We start from the raw sequence: 19,634 nt of genomic DNA on the forward strand, positions 1-19,634 counted from the left end.
TTTGTGCCTTTTTGCCTCATTTGCACATTAGTGCAAATTAAAGTTTGAAATGAGGAATTGAGAATATTCGGAGGAGAATATAGTCACTTTGTATCATGGCTAGAACGCTTTTAACAATATCACATTTATTAATGTTGCCCAGCTTTGTAGCAGAGGACTATATTGGCAAGATGCTAGAACATAAGCGCTTAAACCAGTTTGATACAATTTTTAATTTGTGTCTATTTGTATTCACTGTGATGCATTTAGAATAAGTAAAACATATTAATAAAACTATTCTTAAACTGTCGCTACTTGCTTTTTCTTTGCTTTCTCTTTCTCTCCACATCTGCCATCTTGTTTCTCATGTCATTTTTTTTCTCTCTCTTTCATTATGCCTTTTATTGGGTTCCCTCAACTTCCTTTTTTGGGGGGCGGGGGGAAGGACACTCTTCCTGTTCGCGCTGCTTTCCTTTATTCTCTTTCCTTCTAATCTTGACTCTCTTTTCTCCATGCTGTTGATAGAGCCAGCTGAACCTTGGCATTTTCCTCAGGTCCATGGCTGCCTGAAGACCAAAGTGCCTTGCTCTGTACCAGGGCCATGATTGGCAAAGAGGGGAGCTGATCCATTACCACAGCTGCTATTTGCAGGTGTCTGTTTCTGTTGATTTCTATGACTTATTTGTGCAGCAGGGAGTGGAGCAAGCTTCCACTCCCTGCTTTTGGAGGGCCTTCAGATTCCAGGAGCTGCTTCCTCTGGAGCACAGCTAGCGGGAGGGGAGATGTAGGGGGAGAGCAGCTGGTAGTGGTGAGATGAAGGAATTTTATCTGCTTAACATTAGTTCATGCTAGGAAAGTTTTGAGGACACACTACTTGTACTAACTGTTTGAATATTTGAGGTTGTGTCCTGGTCCCGCAAACTCTTATTCACATGAGTAGTTTTTACTCAGGGAGTTCCATTGGAAATAGTTGACAAGGTTTGCAGAATTGAACATTTAATTTGCAAATTGCAGCAGCTTTCTGATATTTGACAGGGTGAGGGCATGTTCATGTATTTACATTGGAATGCATATATTTATTGTTGTGGGTTCTGGTGGCTAGACAGCATGGTATGTGCATATTTGTATTAGTAAAGAAGATAGAACTTGTATGAGGGAGTAGTTTGTTATATTTTTATTAATTTTTAAAGTAACAGTCTTATTTCTGAAACAGGATTTTCAGTACCAAAATGAAAATGGTGTATCAGCATGCTTTGCCTTTTTTATTACTTTTTTGTCTGTCTAACAGTATAATAAAATACTTTGTTTATCTGTGCCATGTGGTTTGTGGAATGATTCCCAGTTTAAGAATTTAAACTGACCCAGTTTTGCAAACAGATATGCAAATATGAATAATCAAATTCCATTTATTCCTCTCCCCCTCAGTGCTTTCTCGGTGCCATTTATTCTTCTGCCCCTCAGTGTTGGCAACTGTTTGCTTTGGCTGGAGCTGTAGCCCACGAAACCTTAGGCTCAAAGAAATGTGTTAGTCTCTAAGGTGCCACAAGTGCTCCTGTTCTTCTTGTTCTCATCAAGAATCGGACTTTGCCGTCGGGCACTGACACTGATAGTGCAGCAGAGTAACGTGCATGTTTTGTTTAGGGATGGAGCAAGTTAGTTCCAGCATGAGAAATGGAAATCTTTTCTCACGACTGCTGTGAACTTTACTGTAAACTATAATTCTTTACGTACCAAAAACTTTTCTGGTTATACAAACTGATTTGAAAAAAATCCTGTGACTTATCTGTGATGCGTACATAAACTTGCATTTGACATGTGTTGTTATTCCAATGTTCAGTTTTGTTAGAAACCATTCATTAATTTAGGGCATTTTTTACTAATAACATTTCGAAGATGTTTTCCTCAGTTAAACAGACTTCAAAATTAATCTGCTGTGTAGTGAAGAACGTGCATGTGACAATTTTAATAAACTCAAATACCTGGTTTTAGAGAGTACTTTAACTGTTGTGTACTCCATGGAGCAGTGGTGTGCATCTGAAATTAAAAAAAAAAATATGTAAAGTCAAACTAGAGTAACAGAAATTTACGCCAACAGTTTGATTTTAGTTGGTCATGTGAAAATGTCAGTTTAGCAGTGGAATGGGAAATTGAGTTTGTCGTATTTGTATTTTTATGACTGGAAGCATTTTTAGCAATGTAGACACCTTGAATGCATGACCAAAGTAAGTAGTCCAACTGGACTTTTAAAATTCATATATTTTTATTAGGAGAAATCATTTTAGCTCCACAGTGTTCTACAGAGGCCTGTCTTGTGCAGCCATGTCAACGAATTGTGCCAAAGCATAGTTTGAAGACAAATGGGGACACTCTAGCTCTACAGTACACTAGGTGTTAATACACTTTTCTGAATGATTTGTTTGTTGAGATTCTGCTTCCATTGGAACTGTGACAACTAATATTGTAGAAAGAGGTTACTTACTTGGTTCAAACGAATGTGGGAGGACATTGACACAGTTATTCAGCTGACTAGAAGTGATGTTTATTTAAAAAAAGGATAATAGAGAAATTATTTTTAATCTTTATTTCTTAGTGAGTCTTGTATTATTATCTAAGAACCTGATCCTGCAAGGAGTTCCCTGCAGATGGACTCCTGCACCCATTTGGGTCTCAGTTGACTTCAGTGGTTGTCTGTGTTGGAACATGGGCTGCCTGCACTGTTCTCCATGAGGGATCAAGGCCTAAGCATACAATAATACATGTTCTGTTATAGGTGGGGATGCAAGCACTCCCAATTAATGCTGCCTGATGGTTCCCTTCACCCTGTTTTCAGTCATTTTTAACATTGCCAAACTTTAACCATTTGGGTTGATATTTCAGCTAAAATGGTTCAGTCGTTTCCGAGAATGAAGCTAGGGAAAAACATGGTGTTTTGCCCATACTAAAAAATTCCAGTGACCTTCTTTGAGAAGTTTTTGCACCCTTATGCTTTGGAGCAGTGACTTGAATTTTGGCCGAGAGGTAGCCTTTGTGGCAGGGATATATATGCCTTTTGCCTTCTGTCAAGGTTCCTTCCCCACTCTGAACTCTATGGTACAGATGTGGGGACTTGCATGAAAAACCCCCTAAGCTTATTTTTACCAGCTTAGGTAAAAACTTCCCCAAGGTACAAACTGTTTTACCTTTTGCCCTTGGACTTTATTGCTGCCACTACCAAGTGTCTAACAAATATATAACAGGGAAAGAGCCTGCTTGGAAACGTCTTTCCCCCCAAAATCCTCCCAAACCCTACACCCCCTTTCCTGGGGAAGGCTTGATAAAAATCCTCACCAATTTGCATAGGCGAACACAGACTCAAACTCTTGGATCTTAAGAACAATGACAAAGCATTCAGTTTTCTTACAAGAAGACTTTTAATAGAAGAAAAAGTAAAAGAATCACCTCTGTAAAATCAGGATGGTAAATACCTTACAGGGTAATCAGATTCAAAACATAGAGAATCCCTCTAGGCAAAACTTTAAGTTACAAAAAGACACAAAAACAGGAATATACATTCCATTCAGCACAACTTATTTTATCAGCCATTTAAAAAAACAGAATCTAATGCATCTCTAACTAGATTGCTTATTAGCCCTTTACAGGAATTCTAACCTGCATTCCTGCTCTGGTCCCGGCAAAAGCAACACACAGACTGAGAGAACCTTTGTTTCTCCCCCCCTCCAGCTTTGAAAGTATCTTGTCTCCTCATTGGTCATTGTGGTCAGGTGCCAGCGAGGTTATCCTAGCTTCTTAACCCTTTACAGGTGACAGGGTTTTTCCTCTGGCCAGGAGGGATTTGAAGGTGTTTACCCTTCCCTTTATATTTATGACACCTTCCACATGAAAATCTGCCCAAATTTGGCCAAGTGATAAGTTTTTGAAACATCGCAGTTCACACATGCTCAATTTTGACTTGCTAGGGCTTTGTGGCTACATTCACTGAAGATTCTCTCTTCACTGGACATGCTCCAGCCTAGGGCTGACTTTCACTGCAATTGCAGTTGGGGCTGGGGCTGGGCATAGGAACTGAGAGCAGGGCGCCTCTCGCCTGCTACTCATGCCCCCTGCCCCCGGCAGTGTGGAGGGAAAAACTGCCTCATTCAAATGCAGAAGGGGCAAGAAATGGAAAGGAGTGGGGTGGGGAGAGGTGGGGAGAGGGGGCAGACACTGGCACTGCCTGGGCAAGGAGATTGGGACTGAGAGCTGGTGGGGTGAGGGAAAGACAGGGAGCAAGAGAGGGAAGCAGTTTGATGAGAACTGGGAACCCATGTGGGGTGAGGAAAGGAGTTGGAGGGGGCAGATACAGATGAATGCTGGAAAGGAGAGAACTGGGATGGGATGGGCAAAGAGACTGAAAAAGGAGGGAGATGGGGAGCCAGTGGGGCTGAGGAATGTGGGCAGGAGTAACTGGAGGCTGGGGTGGAGAGGTCCATCTAGCCCAGTGTCCTGTCTTCTGACAGTGGCCTGTGCCAGGTGCCCCAGAGGCAATGAACAGAACAGATAATCATCAAGTGATCCATCCCCTGTCGCCCATTCCCAGGGTCTGGCAAAACCTGCCCATCGTGGCTAATAGCCATTGATGGATCTATCCTCCGTGAATTTATCTAGTTCTTTTTTGAACCCTGTTATAGTCTTGGCCTTCACAGCATCCTCTGGCAAGGAGTTCCACAGGTTGACTGTGCGTTGTGTGAAGAAATACTGCCTTCCATTTGTTTTAAACCTGCTGCCTGTTAATTTCATTTTGGTGACCCCTAGTTCTTGTGTTATGAGAACCATGCCAGCAGACCTTGGGCATAAAAAGGTTGGAGACTACTGCTATGCAGTTTTTTCCACACTATCCCTTGTCATAGAATCGTAGGACTGGAAGGGACCTCGAGAGGTCATCTAGTCCAGCCCCCTGCACTCCTGGGGAAATAATCCTATGGCCACTACTTCTCCTCCAAGCCACTTCTCAATTCTTGATGTCTGGTGTGTACCCTGCAAGAAACTGTCCATCTGTTATGGCTAGGATGAATGTCCATTGGATAGTTAATATTTAATTGTAAAAGAGAGCACCTTTCTAATGAGACAGAAACATCAATGTGGGCACGTAATAAACTCACATAACTGTGTGACCAAACTACTGTTACCCTTGTCACCCTTGACTTTCCGCCTTCTCTTTTGTTTGTTACTCACTTCTTGTCTTTTTTTGAGTCTGGAAATGGTTTGTCTGGGCAGTGACTGTCTTTCTGTATATCTGTTCAGCACCTAGAGTGGTGTGGGGCCCTTGGGTGCTGTCACAATATCAAAATAAATAAATAAATAAAAATAAGAATTTCTAATTCTTGTGTTCTATTTAGTACTGCTCTCCAGCTGTGCATTTCCATCTCTATAAGAATCTAAAAATACAGTTTATACTAAGGATATATAATGGTGTGTATGTTTATTGAGGTGCTTTAGTTTTGATGTTGGAATATAATAATAATAAATTAAAATGCAGTTAGAGGTGTCAGCCAATTTCAAGTAGAAATTAAAGGACGGCTTTATGGCCAGGGCACTGAACTTAGAGTGAGGATATTTGGGTTCAGTTCTTGGTTCTGCCACAGATTTCCTGTGTGACCCTTGGGTAAATCATTTAATCTCTATATATCTTGGTTCCGCATCTTTAAAATGAAGATATTTTCATACGTTACAGGGGTGTTGTGAGAATAAACTCACTAATATTAGTGAGGCATCTAAGTGGCTAGAAGTGCATTTTTAGTTATATCTGTTTCCATTTGTCAAATAACAATTTATAGACTTCTAGACTAAGATTGGGTTTTGAAATATTTTTTTAAAGTTAACTATTTTAGTGGACATTTTTGTCTATTGAACAGCAAAATACTTTAACATATACTATGGTCACATATTCTGTTAAGAATTAGATGAAAGCAGGTTGGGTGTCCGTGCATTTCATGTACATGCATGTTGTGAATGTAGTTATGCCAGTGAAACATCAAAAGTTAATGCATGTGCACAGTAGTCAAAATATGGCTTCAACTGGGTTTTTTTTAATACTTCTCTTGCTAGAGGTCTTCCGGTATCTGAAGTTGAGAAGTTCCACATCTCAGTAAACATGGAAAAGGAAGAAAAGAAGACTGTCAATACAGACGAGGAGGATGAGATGGTAATCAGTTTTACAGTCTCGTTTCACAAATTGAAGAAAATGTTGCTTTTCTGTTTGGGGCATATTGCTTTAGGCACAGTCCTCATGAGCCCCTTCTGGAATCATAGAGGACTAATCTTGGGGTACGAATTTCCATTTATTCAAACTCCTAAAGAGAGTATGAAGAACCAAGCAGATCTGTACAGCCAAAACTCTAACCGGTCCCACAGCGTATTTTACTTCTCAGTACCCTTTGAAAGGAAAATTGCAGTGAAGTGTTTCATAAAAACAAATTGTGGCCCTGCTCCCTTGTGTAGAGAGCCTGGCTAGAGCTGTGGGCCTGGTTGTGCTCTGTGCACACACTTGGCACACTTACCCAGATGCAGTTCCTGTCCCAAGAGTATGGTGACCATATTTCCCAAAGGGAAAACGGGACACTGTGTGGGGCTAGACTGACCCAACCCCCCCGCCCTTGTGAGGGGCTGGCCCGAGCCACTTGCCTGAGCGCGCCTGCTCCCCGTGCAAGGCTGGGGCTGGCGTTGCTGCTTGCCCGAGCCCTGCATCATTCTCCCCCGACCCGCATCCCCTGCACCCGGGGCCGGCATTGTAGCTCAGCCCCACCCAGCATGTTCCTCTGCATCCAACTTTTTTGACAAAAGTGAGCATTTGTCCCATTTGTACGTGTCCCATTTGCATTGGTCCCGTTGGCACTTGCCAGCTGATCACGTTGGCAAGAATAAATGGGACAAACACCCATTTTTGCCAAAAAAGTCGGGATGGCTGGAACAGGGCTTAAAGAAGGGACTGTTCCGGTCAAAACCCTAAAAAACCCCAACCTTTTGACGAAAATAAATGAGTTCTAGCAATTAGAGTGTGATGATGTTTCAAAAAGAGATTTTGCAGATACCTTTAGGTGTTAATATTTTCATAAATGTGAATGATGCTGGTGGGTCTCAGTGATCGCTTCCATTTTACTGATACTACAGAACAGGAAATTTGTTCCATGTAATATGAGACAGAGGAAATACCGCTCAGCATCTGAAAGTTTCCTTTGAGTTACTGCACGGAAACACTCAGCCAAATTTTTGTGCCTCAGGCTGTACCCAGATAGTGATAGGACTTACCCTTGATTGTTAATTTATTATCCTAAGAGGCACTTCATATTTTTGTGTAATTTGTTCTTCATTGTAACAAGAGAGTACTCTGAATATTGCTTCCTACTAGGAGGTGAGTGGACTTTCTCCAGTTGCCACAGTAACTGCTGTCTTTGGAGCGTGGTTGGGGTTTTTTTTTTGGCTGTGTCTCATGCTAGTGTTTCACCAGCTGTACATAAGCATTACAGTGGGTAGCCCTACTTCCAAAACAATATGTTCCCAAGTATCATTTGGGTGAGAAGTACCTTCTTACGATTAGAGGCTTGGCTGTATTACATTTTAAGATGAAATAAGAGTAACGTAGTTCATTCCTTCCTCCCATTCCCAACTACCCCCTTTTTATTTCCTCCCCAGAGAATGAAAACCATTTGTCAGTCAGCCTGATTTAAATCAGCAATTTAAATCATGCATTAAATCTCCAAGTAGACAATGTTGATTTAAGTCCTCGATTTGAATCAACTTCTACTTGTTATTTTCTAAAGAAGATGCTTTTTCATTGATTGCATAATAACTGTTAAAACATGCTAATTTACAGCTAAATAGAGCCTTTACACGAGATTTGGTACATCTTTTTGCAGCCTGGGAGGGTACACTATAACTATATACATTTACTGAAGCAATTATACAGCTTAATATGTTCAGATTATTATTAATTGCACATTTTAGTATGTTAGAAAATGGTGAATGATATGCTATTTTATAGATAATTAACCTTTTGCTCATGATTTGTGTCAAGTTGCATTAGGATGGTAACTGAAATTTAAGTAAACACCCAAAACAGCATCTAAAATTTATTTTTATTAAACAAAACAAGCCCTTACTACAATACATGACCTATAGTGCCCTATCTATAAAGCTTGACCTAAAAATTAGATGTTTTACCTGTGATTCTTTCTTCATATAGAAAAGCAGTCTTTAACTCAAAGATTTTGATAGAGGCTCATGTATTCAGCATATTTTTTTATTGTTTTAAGATATTTTAGTAAGTTTAGGTCTTAACATATTTTATATTAAATTCAGATGTCATTTTAACAGGTTTATTTTTAAAAACTGTGCAATTTAAATAAAATAAAAAAGAAGATTTAAATCAATTTTTTTTTTCAAAAAATTATCAATTGTATCCACCCTAGTTTGTTGTCTGAATGTGAGCAGAAAGAAGAATACTAAACTGTTCACAGCTGTTGTTGGGGCGTAGAGCAGGCTTGCATGCCATGTTCCCTTACATCTTCAGAACCATGGACCAGAACTGGGTCCTTAAAAACTAAAGGTTAGATTGTAACGTAAGTTTCCCTGCATAGCTGCCTCAGGAGCAGTCTGGGGAGGAGTCTGTTTCTCTATTGCAGTGTTTTTAAATAGGTGTGAATGTAGCACTTCTATGGGTTTTAATGAGTCTATGTGCATCGGACTGAACAAAGCAGTTGCCACGCTATAGTAAATAAACTTTTTTGAACCCTCCCCCTAGCAAAGAAAAGGAGGAAAAACCTTTGAAATATGACACATTTATCTGCCACAGTTTGTAACCGGTTACTACTGAATTTTTCAGCCAAAGCAATTAAGGATATCTTTGTTCATTATTTGTTTCCCTGTTTCCGTACAGGAGATTTATGGTTATAATCGGTGCCTCTGGAAGCTAGTTTTAGTTGCTATAGGGGTGCTTTGTACTGGTGGCTTCCTCCTCCTCCTCCTCTACTGGATGCCTGAGTGGCGTGTGAGAGCAACGTGCAAAAGGACTACACTTAAAGACTGTGAAGTGGTGCTACTGAGAACAACTGTAAGTTTGTACACTGAATGTGCTCTAGTTTTGTGAATGCAGTGATTGAACAGAAAAGTTAGAGGTAGTAGTTATCAGCTCTTGGGCTAGTGATATTACTTTCTTTGCATCACGGTTTATAAATAAATGATGGGTGTAGTTTGCCAGTTGTAAGCAAATTGAAAACTTGAAGGAGGCTTTGGGGTAAATGAAATCATGAGGATTTCAGAAAAAATACTCCATTTACTATGAGAATTGTAAAAGGTTGTACTCTGCTTGTGTAGTTTTGTGTGTGAGAAGAATGGTGAGTATCCAAAGGACATTTGCTGTTTTTAGTAAGGACTTTTGATATTTTAGTATTTTGTGTTTGCCTAAATAAGTAATAGAAACTAAATAGCATACAGTGAAACTTTTAACATCTTCGCTAAGATGATTTTTCAAAAGGTTTGATAGTCAAGCACTCATTATTCCACATTGTTTGCATTCATAACTCTATTAAATGGTTGAGAAAAATAAATATCAAGAAATTGAATTTACTCTCAAAAGGGATGATTATAAGGTAGGTGCACAGGCAAAATATATGAAAAATGTACAGACAATATCTTGAGTGTCCTTTTTAGCTAAAGAAATATTACTGTTTAATATTTAATTTAGAATTTAATTTGTGTATGTAAACGTCTAAAGAAGACTAGTTTCCTTCAAGGTTTACTCCTCATATCCTACTTACCGTATATACTCGATCATAAGCCCGTTCGTTTATAAGACCCCCACAAGAAGGATAAGTAAAAATAGCAAATTTTTATGACCCATTCATAAGCCAACCCTATAATTCAGGGGTTGGCAAACTTTGGCTCCTGGCCCGTCAGGGTAAGCTCCCGGTGGGCCGGGCCAGTTTGTTTACCTGGAGCGTCCGCAGGCATGGAGCCCCGCAGCTCCCATTGGCCGTGGTTTGTCGTTCCAGGACAATGGGGGCTGTGGGAAGCAGTGCGGGCCGAGGAATGTACTGGCCATCTCTTCCTGCAGCCCCCTTTGGCCTGGAATGGGGGGGAGGGGAAGCTGGGGGTCAGGGGAGTAACACCCATGACCACCCCCCACATGACCCTGCGCTGCCCCTAGTCCGGGACCTCCCCACATAACCTCTCCCCATGTAATCAATCCCTGCCCCACCCCTAGCCTGGGACCCCCATGCTCTCCCTATCACATCCCATCCCTTCCCACCTTACCTGGGGCGGTGTAGGGGAGGATGTCTCTGGCCTGGCTGGAGCCGCTCCAGTGGGCGGCTCGGCCGCAGCCTGCCAGCCCTGGAGCTGCAGCTTCTTCAGAGGCTGTGGGGGAGAGCAGCGTGGCCGGAAGCGGAGAGACTCTGGCCCCACCTCTTCCCTTCTGGCTCTGCTGGCTGTGCTGCCTCTCCTTGCCCCCTCTGTTGGGGGGCAGGGGCATGTCCAACCTCTCCCTCTCTATACCCGTTCATAAGCCAACCCCCTTCTCCGATGCTTCCCTTTTTTACCAAAAAAATTCGCCTTATGAATGAGTATATTCAGTAGTTTTCTTTTGTATAGAAGATTTCAGGAACTGATTAGACCTAGGTTTTGGAAGGCCGTGAGCTGATGCTGTTGATGCACTGGCCTTAGAGTTTTGTATAGCATAATATAGAGATTCTCAAGCTACCGTCAGTGGTGTGCAGAGCAGCTTCTGTCACAATGGTGCAGCATCCATCACGCATCTAACAGTAATGCTTTCTTCTAGTTGTGGCCCTTGTTCAGGACTGCTGGGATTTCCAGCAGTTTTTTTGCTCATTTCTAACCCTTAAGAAAGCTCTGGACCTCTTTTCATGTCTGTCTTTCTCCAATGTTTCTTTGATATAAATTCAGCAATGAACAGTTGTGCAGATAACACCAAATTGGAGAGATAGTCTATATGGAAGAGGACAGAAGTAAACTACAAAGTGACATGGAGAGGTTAGAGCATCAGGGATTGCAGGTTATGAGTGGATATCTGGTATTAATTACTTACTTAAATCAATGTCAAGTCCTGTAGAAAGGAAGAGGATATAAACAGAAGTGCAAAACATGGGGACAAAGCTGTGCAACACCATCTTCATATTAAAGCAAGATTATTGCATCCATTCTACTTATTCCCACATATATTACATACGAAAATGTCTCTGGCACTCCAGGGGCTAGAAGTAGGTGTTATGGATCCCATTGGGAAACTGGAAATTTCCCTCTTCCAATGATATAAAGCTTGTGTATAGAAAAACTTGTTACGACCCAAGGCTAGATCTTGCTTGTCTTGGGCTTTGGTCCGGTGTAATTTTAGGGAAGATGCCATGTTTTTCAGGATGAAGTTTCTCTGGCAGATTAATTTCAAAATAAAATGGTACCTGCTGTCTGTTAATGAATTTTGGAAGCTAGAATAGGGCCCAGAGTAGTAGGTTTCCTGGGCAGGAGGAGGCAGACAAAGGTGTGGAGTGAATTTATCACATAATTCTGCAATTTATCACATGGCTTTGCCACTTCACATGGACATTGTGACGGGTTGGGCCACAGAAACCCCCTTTGTGACTGCCACCTGATGTGCTGAGACTACCTCTGAGCCTGTTTTCCCGGCCAGCTTGGGACGTCAGTGCCCTGCCTGGATGTGCCAGACACGCCAGCCTGCTGCAAACACAGACCCAGGTCTGAACCCTGTCCCCCAAAAGCTGCAGGCTTAACTGAAAACAGGGAGGGATAGCTCAGTGGTTTGAGCATTGGCCTGCTAAACCCAGGGTTGTGAGTTCAATCCTTGAGGGGGCCATTTAGGGATCTGGGACAAACATTGGGGACTGGTCCTGCTTTGAGCAGGGGGTTGGACTAGATGATCTCCTGAGGTCCCTTCCAACTCTGATATTCTAAGTGTTCCTGTATCCAGCACTCAGTTACCCAACTGCCAATGGGGTCCAAACCCCAAATAAATCAATTTTACCCTGTATAAAGCTTATACAGGGTAAACTCATAAATTGTTCGCCCTCTATAACACTGATAGAGAGATATGCACAGCTGTTCCCCCCCCCCCCCCCGGTATAAAGACATACTCTGGGTTAATTAATAAGTAAAAAATGATTTTATTAAATACAAAATTTAGGATTTAAGTGGTTCCAAGTAGTAACAGACAGAACAAAGTACATTGCCAAGTAAAATAAAATAAAACACGCAAGTCTAAGCCTAATACAGTAAGAAAGTGATACAGGTAAATCTCACCCTAAGAGACGTTCCAATAAGCTTCTTTTACAGACTAGCCTCCTTCTAGTCTGGGTCCAGCAATCACGCTCACCCCTGTAGGTACTGTCCTTTGTTCCAGTTTCTTTCAGGTATTCTTTGGGGGTGGAGAGGCTACCTCTTGAGCCAGCTGAAGACAAAATGGAGGGGTCTCTCAGGGCTTTATATAGTTTCTCTCTTGTGGGTGGAAACCCTCCCCCCCCCCGTGTAGAATCCCTCTACAAGATGGAGTTTTGGAGTCACCTGGGCAAGTCACATGTCCATGCATGACTTAGTTCTCTACAGAACGTTCCCTGGAAATCTTAGATGTGGACTGGCTTCTATTAAAGTCTATTGTCAGATTAAGTGTTTCTTGATTGGGCACTTACTGAGAATAGTCTTTGCTCAAGAAGCTGACCAAATGCTTCACTGAGGCTACTTAAAATCAAACAAGTACACAGCCAATATTCAGAACTTTGAATACAAAAATGATACATGCATACAAATAGGGTGAATATATTCAGTAGATCATAAACTTTGCAGAGATATGTTACATGGCACATGTAGCATAAAACATATTCCAGTTATGTCATCTTTACATTCATAAGCATATTTCTATAAAGCATTATGGGGTGCAACATCACAGACATCACCTCCACATTTGGGAGTGCTATGCATGTATTTATTAATCCCCCCACCTCGTACTTTTAGAAATTAAGGTTGAAAGTTTTTGCAGAACACTCACAAAAAATGCCATAATTTCTATACAATATGTGTTATACTTCAGAATAGCTCAGAAATAGGAAAACATGGAGATGAATAGTTAAAGGGTGTGGTCGTTTCACTCATGCCGTTCCTTCTGTGTTTCCTGTCCCCTACACAAGTGACACCTCCCCACTCAGCGTAAACAGTCCCCCTTGTACTCTGAAATAATAAATTATTGTGGAATTTATGGAAGAAATACCATGCCATTTATTTATAAAAAACGAAAGATTTCAAAACTAAGTCTGAGGGTTCACTAGCACACACCAGAGCTTTGAAAGTTTTCTGCTAGTGTTATGTGGAGTTAGAGTGGTAAAATGTTTTATAAATAAAAGGGAAAACCTTGTCCTTGGGGTAATTTGTTATAAATCCCATGGTATCTTTCATTTCTGTAAGTATATGTGGACCTTGCTAATTGACTTGTTTTCCAACTGACATTGGTACTTATTAAAGAAAAGAAAAATGTCCCTAGGTTCACTTTTATGCATCCTTACAAGGTATTAAACAGTATTCTGCAATTTGTTTCTCTATTAACGAGAAATTCTCTATTCTCTATTAATTTTTTTTTTGTTAGGATGAATTCAGGATATGGTTTTGTGCAAGGATTCGTATTGTGCTTTCTCGGGGAGACAACCCATTACAGAATCCTCAATCTATTGAAGACAAAGTTTCAAATGGCCATAGTGATCATTTATGTGAAAGCCCTGCTGAAGAGAATAGAAACGACCCGAACAAATATTCTCCTGTAAGTGGACCTGTGGTATCTGAATCCTTAATCTTCAAGGCAGCTATGAAAAGAATATATATTATGCACACAGTACAATACATGTGACCTGCTTAGACTGCCAAAGAGGTCAGTTGGTTGAGGTAGGGAAATGTGCTCTTATATTTAAAGTCACAAAGTATAACAGATCTTGTGTGTCAGTATATTGTGGGATTAATGAAAGAATAAGACTATTGAAAAGTAAACTATCTTGTATAAAATATATTGTCAGTATAGCAGAGAGCACACAGGAAACATTTTGTATTTCATTTTTAAAACTTACAGTGTACCTAATTTAAGTTCAGTTTTGTTATAAATTTTTAACAGTGATACTAAATTAAATAGAAATCAGGTGTTGAACAGTGCCAGCTTAATACCTAAAGGCATGTATTTGCCTTACAGATTCGCTATTTCACACACCACAGCATAAAATATTTCTGGAATGATGCAGTCCAAAGTTTTGACTTCAAAAAGTAAGAATACTTCTTTTTTACCCTTGCCTTGCAGAGCAAGTATACATATTTTTTTGGTAGCCATAACTGTGTTCCCAAAAAGCTTATAAAAAATGACAGTATTCCAGTACTGTTTTCCAATTCTGTTTTCTTGTGAATCTTTCTGTGGTTTGAGCCTTTTCCATCTCCCTAATGAACTTCAGGACTTTCTTGATTGCTAGCAGGGGTCTGTGCCAGCTGACTTGGGCTTGCAGAATTGGGCTGTGGGGCTGGTTTATTGCAGTGTAGACATTCCTGCTCTGGTTGAGCCTGGACATCTACGTTGCAATTAAATAGCCCTGCGAGCCCAAGTCATCTGGCATAGGCCAGCCATGAGTTTTTAACTGCAATCTAGACATACCCTAAGAAGGCTTGCTTTGTTGTTGGGGAACGGGTGTAGCCTACTGATGTGTTCTGTGCCCCACTATATGTGTGTTCCTCCTTCCTGGCCCATATTGAGCCATCCTGCCCTGAGGCACTGCTGGAGTTGGTGAGAATTCTGCATGTGAAATGTGAGCAAGCTTAGGTCCTCTGTCTGGATCATGGGTCTAGGTGCTCAAAACTCTCTCAACCACTGTTTTGAATGACTTCCACTTCCTGGGATCACAGCATTGGGGCCTCTCACTTCTGAGACTTTTTATTTACATCTTATTTTGAGTAGAATCTGGTTGTAAATACCTTAGCGATAACTCTGTTCTGGTGCCCTACAGAGCTGATAAGAGTAATTTCCTCTTTAATTTGAGTTAAGTTAGGAGAATATTTCTATAACTTTTGATTCCTGGAGGGTGTGCTCTTGAGTGAGTCCACTCTGATTTACTTCTACGTATCCCCTGTGCTCTAGGTCACCTGTGACTTTTTTGTAGTGATCTGCAGTCTAAATTAGAGATGTAGGGGGAAAATGTAGAGGTCAAAGAGAGTAAGAGGGAGCTTCACTCATTTCCCAAAGGCAGGCAAGCCTGTGGATGCAAGCTGTTTCAGAGGCCCAGCATTAAGTGACATTTCTTTTTTTTTTTTTTTTTTTGCAACTATTCAATATAGAGCTCACAGTGGAAGAATACCCACCTCCTTATATTGCTGTTCAGTCAAGTCCAAAGCAGAGGTAGGGAGGGATTTCACCCCAGTGGCCAGTTATCCAGCTCTCCATAAATGTACCCCAGCCATTCCACATTAATCCTGCTTCTGAGCTGGAACTCTCTCATTAATAATAGAACGCGGTATGAGATTGGTCTGAAAATCGTTGACCTAACAGTGCTTCCAGATAGAGTTACAGCCCCAGCCGCTCTTACTGAGCGTTATTCACTCCACCGCCTCCCTTATTTAGTAGCAGTGCAGAAGGCATTGGAGTTCAAGAAGAAAGTTACCAATGTCAGGCCCTGCAGACAAGCTTTTCCTTTCATGCTGAAAGGCAAAATGAACACATGGTCCCATTTTTCCACTTTCCAACAGCAGCTTGCTACAGTTAGCAAAAATAACGAAAACCCCACTATTAAGGAACTTTGCTACGTAAGTGAAAGCCTGTCAGTCATGTTGCCCCACAAACACTTCTTGCTTTCTAAAGAAATCTGTAAAAAAAAGTAGCATGAAAAGTTAGCAAAACCACTACATCAGAGTACAAGTAGTGATAAAACTGTAAGGAAACTTACTGTCTTTTTTGGGGACAAAAATATATATCTTGGCTAATTTCAATTGTGTGCAAAGATCTTGTAACTGGAAGTCTGTATTCAATCCCGAAATTTACCTTAATTAGAGGTAATGTGGCAGCAATGGCTACAGGTAATTGCCCAGCACTTTGCTTTATAGGACCCTATTTTCCGTTGCTTGCAGTTTGCCAGACTTAAACTGCTCAGGGTGGATTTTCCGTGAGAGGTGTCTGCCTCAGGTGTGGGTGGCAGTTTTTGTTTGTTTGTTTTTACTTTCAACTAAAACAGGTTCATCTGTTTCAGACAATGAGATTAGGGGAAATAATTTTTTTCCTCCTCTGTTAAAAATCCCCACAAACAAAACTGCCAGTTGTTTGATTAAGAAGCTTTACCTCTTCCATGCTTTGAAGCAGACATATGAAATTGGCAGAGCAGGCCACCCGTGTGTCATGGATGTCTTCTGCTGTTTCTATGAAAAAGCCTCTGAAAAATCTGTTTGCATGTGTTTAGAAGAAGTTCGTTAAAGCTTGACTGCTAAATTCTCTGAAGATTCCATCTGTGCCGAACATACTTCATCCCTGCACAGCTCCTACCTGCCGAACTGGACTGCGCATATGCCATTCCCACAGAGTACATTAGGGTGCTCCATCCCCGGGCTTCAGGAGCTGAGTAGGGTTTCTGTGCAGTTGCTCATCCCATCTGCCAGGACTGCTGTGGCACTAGGCACAAAAACTCTGTACATGAGACTTTCTCTCCTGTGCTCTGGGAGTGAAGCAGGGTTGTGTAGTGAACGAGGTTGTTGTCAGTGTAGGACCCCTGTCTCATTTGTTGCACAAGTTGGAAAGTGCATAGTGAATGTGGCAGGGAATTGCAGGAAGAGAAAAGATGGCATTGTTGTTAAGGCCTCCCTTGGGGAATTTAATTCTATCCTGGCCTCTGCCACAGAGTTCCTATGTGATTCTGGGCAAGTCACATCAACCAGAATTTCTCTGCTGGCCACCATGTGTTCCTCATTTTCCTTGTACCCAACTTAAGATGCCTGGGGTCATATTTGCAGCAGAGCTAAGTGTTCACAACTATATATGAGGTGCATGGGAGCTCTGCTGTCCAACATATAAAGTGCTATAAAATGCTAAGTATTTTGAAAAATCAGGCCGAAGGCTTCTTAAATTGATTGTCCAAAATTAATGGACACTTTTGACAATTTTGGCCTTAATCTCTGTGTCCAATTCCTCATTTTGTACATGAGGAAACTTACCACCTCACTTCACAGGAATGTTGTGAAGATAAGGTCATTAATCTTTGTAAATAGGTAAAATGATACTATGAGCACTATAGAAAACCCATGAGGAAACTAATAATTCTGTATTTAGGGTAGTGTTTGGATGATGTGCAGTAAATACATGGGGCCACACACTGAATGATGAAGATAAAAAGAAATATTGAATCCATCCTGTGCACTGAATGAGGCAGAGGCCCTGTGGGAAAATTGGTATGTCATATAATTTAAAAATGAGTCATATGCACAATGGGGTTGAGTTAAGGTTGTATGTGGGGGTAGAAGGAAACAATGAGACAATATTGGCCAGCAGAATGGGCTGTGGTTTCTCTGTACCAGTGGCTGTCAATTTTTGTAGGCCTCGTGGAAAAGAATTTTAAAGAGGGATTTGAATAATAATTTATAGGTCAAAGCTAATCAATATCATATCCATTTTATTAAATGCAAATTAATTCAATTCTTGCCTGTTTTTTTTGGAAGCGTCCAATACTCGTTACACGGGTGTTTAAAATAAAACTTTAAATTTAAAAATAAGTGATGTAAAAGCAAAGGGAAGATGTGACCTAACCAAGCAGTGAATTCAGGGGCCTTCTGCTCAGTCTTTAATTTACCTTATTGATACTTGCAATAAGTAGGCAAAAATGAGTGGAATGACATTCATAAGGGACTGTTTTTTAATATTATTCTTGTATAATGCAACTTAAACTTCTAATAAAAATGTCTGGTCTTTACAGTTCCTAAGCATCGTAATGGGATATTTTAAAAAAGGATATTAGCTAAGAAGCTTGATTCTGAGAACTTGTTTAATTTCTACAATTATTTTAGGGGACTGGATGAGTCTACTTCCTGCTCTTCAATTCATAGTGAACATAGTACAGGGTTGACAAAGGAGGTGCATGACTACAGGTAATACAATATTCAGACTAAAATATGAATGTAAGAGATGTCAGAAAGGTACATTGTTATTAGATAGCTGTGTTTATGGTATTTCTCATAAATGAATAAAATTAAGTGTGATCAGTGTGTGTGGTTTGGATGTTAAACTTCCCTTCAGAAGAACACTTTACATGTATAGCCTTGAATTGAGAAATCATATTAAATTTGAGTGGTATCCTTTGTGGTTGCTTATATCAGCATTGAATATAGATAGAAATGTTTTTTTTTCTAGTCTCTTAAACTGTGTTCATGTCAGATCATTTTTTCAGCAATAGTATTACCATTAACAGTGGAATCAGCAGTGCCTATTGTCTTTGAAAAATAAAGGCTTTAATTGCTTAATTCCTGGCAGGAAATTCTTGTGATGCTTAATCATCTTTTCAAATCCACAAACTGTCAAAAGATTCAGAAATCAATTGTGAATACAATAAGCTGGGTAAGAGATATGACAGGGCTGTTATGAGCTAGCGAGGTGAAGGTGATAAAGTTGGGAGGAAACTGGGTTTGGTGAACACAATGGAGCAAAGTGTATATATCTAGGAACAAAGAATCTAGGCTGTGGTAACAGAATGGGGGACTCTATCCTGGGAAGCAGTGACTCTGAACAAGATTTGAGGGCTGTGGTGCTGTCTCAGGGCCCTTTAAATCTAGCCCCTTTTCCTGGGCTTTTAACGTAGCCGTGTCCCCTTTTCAGGGCTTGGGACACTCCAGCACTGCCCGGAGCGGGAACCCAGGCCCACCCACTACTCAGGGTCTCAACCCAGGGACCTTATACACAGCAGCCACTTAGTGCTTCCTTTACTTGATTGCTGCTACATTCCCTAGGCCTCATCCCACCTGACCTCTTTACTTCTGTCTGGTACCTTAGGACTAGAGTTCTCAGAGCCTCTCACTCCCAGGTTTAGCAAATGCAGCCCATTGAGCTCCTTTGACCACAGAGGAGCACCCTTCTGGTCTCAGCCAGGGACTGGTCCTTTTATCTGAGCCTGCTGGGCTCTGATTGGCTGCTTCCACAAGGCCCATCTAGGTGGGCCTGGAGGACCCATCTCCGCTGCTCCTTCCTGGGATAGAGTGTGGTGGGACCTTGGGGCCTCCAGCAGGTGCCTCAAAGTGCCTGGTACACCCCATCCCACTTATCTTCAGAAAAACAGTAATTAATAAATAGGAATTTTGTTTCAACTTCTGACTTTTAAGTGTATTTTATAAGATAGGTAGGGTGTTTGCCCATTTCCAGTCCTCTGGAATGTCACCTGTCCTCCATGAGTTGTTGATGATTGCCTCAGCTAGTTCCTTAAAGTATCCGAGGATTAATTTTGTCAGGCCCTGCCAACTTGAATATATCTAACTTATCTAAATATTCTTTAATCTGTTCTTTCCCTATTCTGGCTTGTGTTCCTTCCCCCTTGTAGTTAATATTAATTGGGTTAAGCATCTAGTCACAATGCACCTTTTTAGCAAAGACCTGAAGCAAAAATAGGCATTAA

At 41.0% G+C, this 19,634-nt stretch overlaps 1 protein-coding gene across 3 annotated transcripts in view; it reads left to right on the plus strand.

The window, feature by feature from the left end:
* The first annotated feature begins 848 nt into the window (after nucleotides 1–848).
* The window catches only part of ATP13A3 (ATPase 13A3), a 72,233-nt gene continuing 53,447 nt past the window's right edge, over nucleotides 849–19,634 (plus strand). For all 3 annotated transcript variants that reach the window (XM_077827353.1, XM_077827355.1, XM_077827354.1), the window contains exons 1-6: nucleotides 849–957; nucleotides 6,064–6,160; nucleotides 8,891–9,064; nucleotides 13,616–13,786; nucleotides 14,207–14,277; nucleotides 18,040–18,120. In XM_077827353.1, the coding sequence (XP_077683479.1) occupies nucleotides 6,110–6,160; nucleotides 8,891–9,064; nucleotides 13,616–13,786; nucleotides 14,207–14,277; nucleotides 18,040–18,120 (548 nt within the window). In that variant the 5' untranslated portion in view covers nucleotides 849–957; nucleotides 6,064–6,109. The remainder of the gene's footprint in view (nucleotides 958–6,063; nucleotides 6,161–8,890; nucleotides 9,065–13,615; nucleotides 13,787–14,206; nucleotides 14,278–18,039; nucleotides 18,121–19,634) is intronic.

Source organism: Eretmochelys imbricata, chromosome 9, assembly GCF_965152235.1.
Source record: "Eretmochelys imbricata isolate rEreImb1 chromosome 9, rEreImb1.hap1, whole genome shotgun sequence".
Taxonomy (NCBI): domain Eukaryota; kingdom Metazoa; phylum Chordata; order Testudines; family Cheloniidae; genus Eretmochelys; species Eretmochelys imbricata.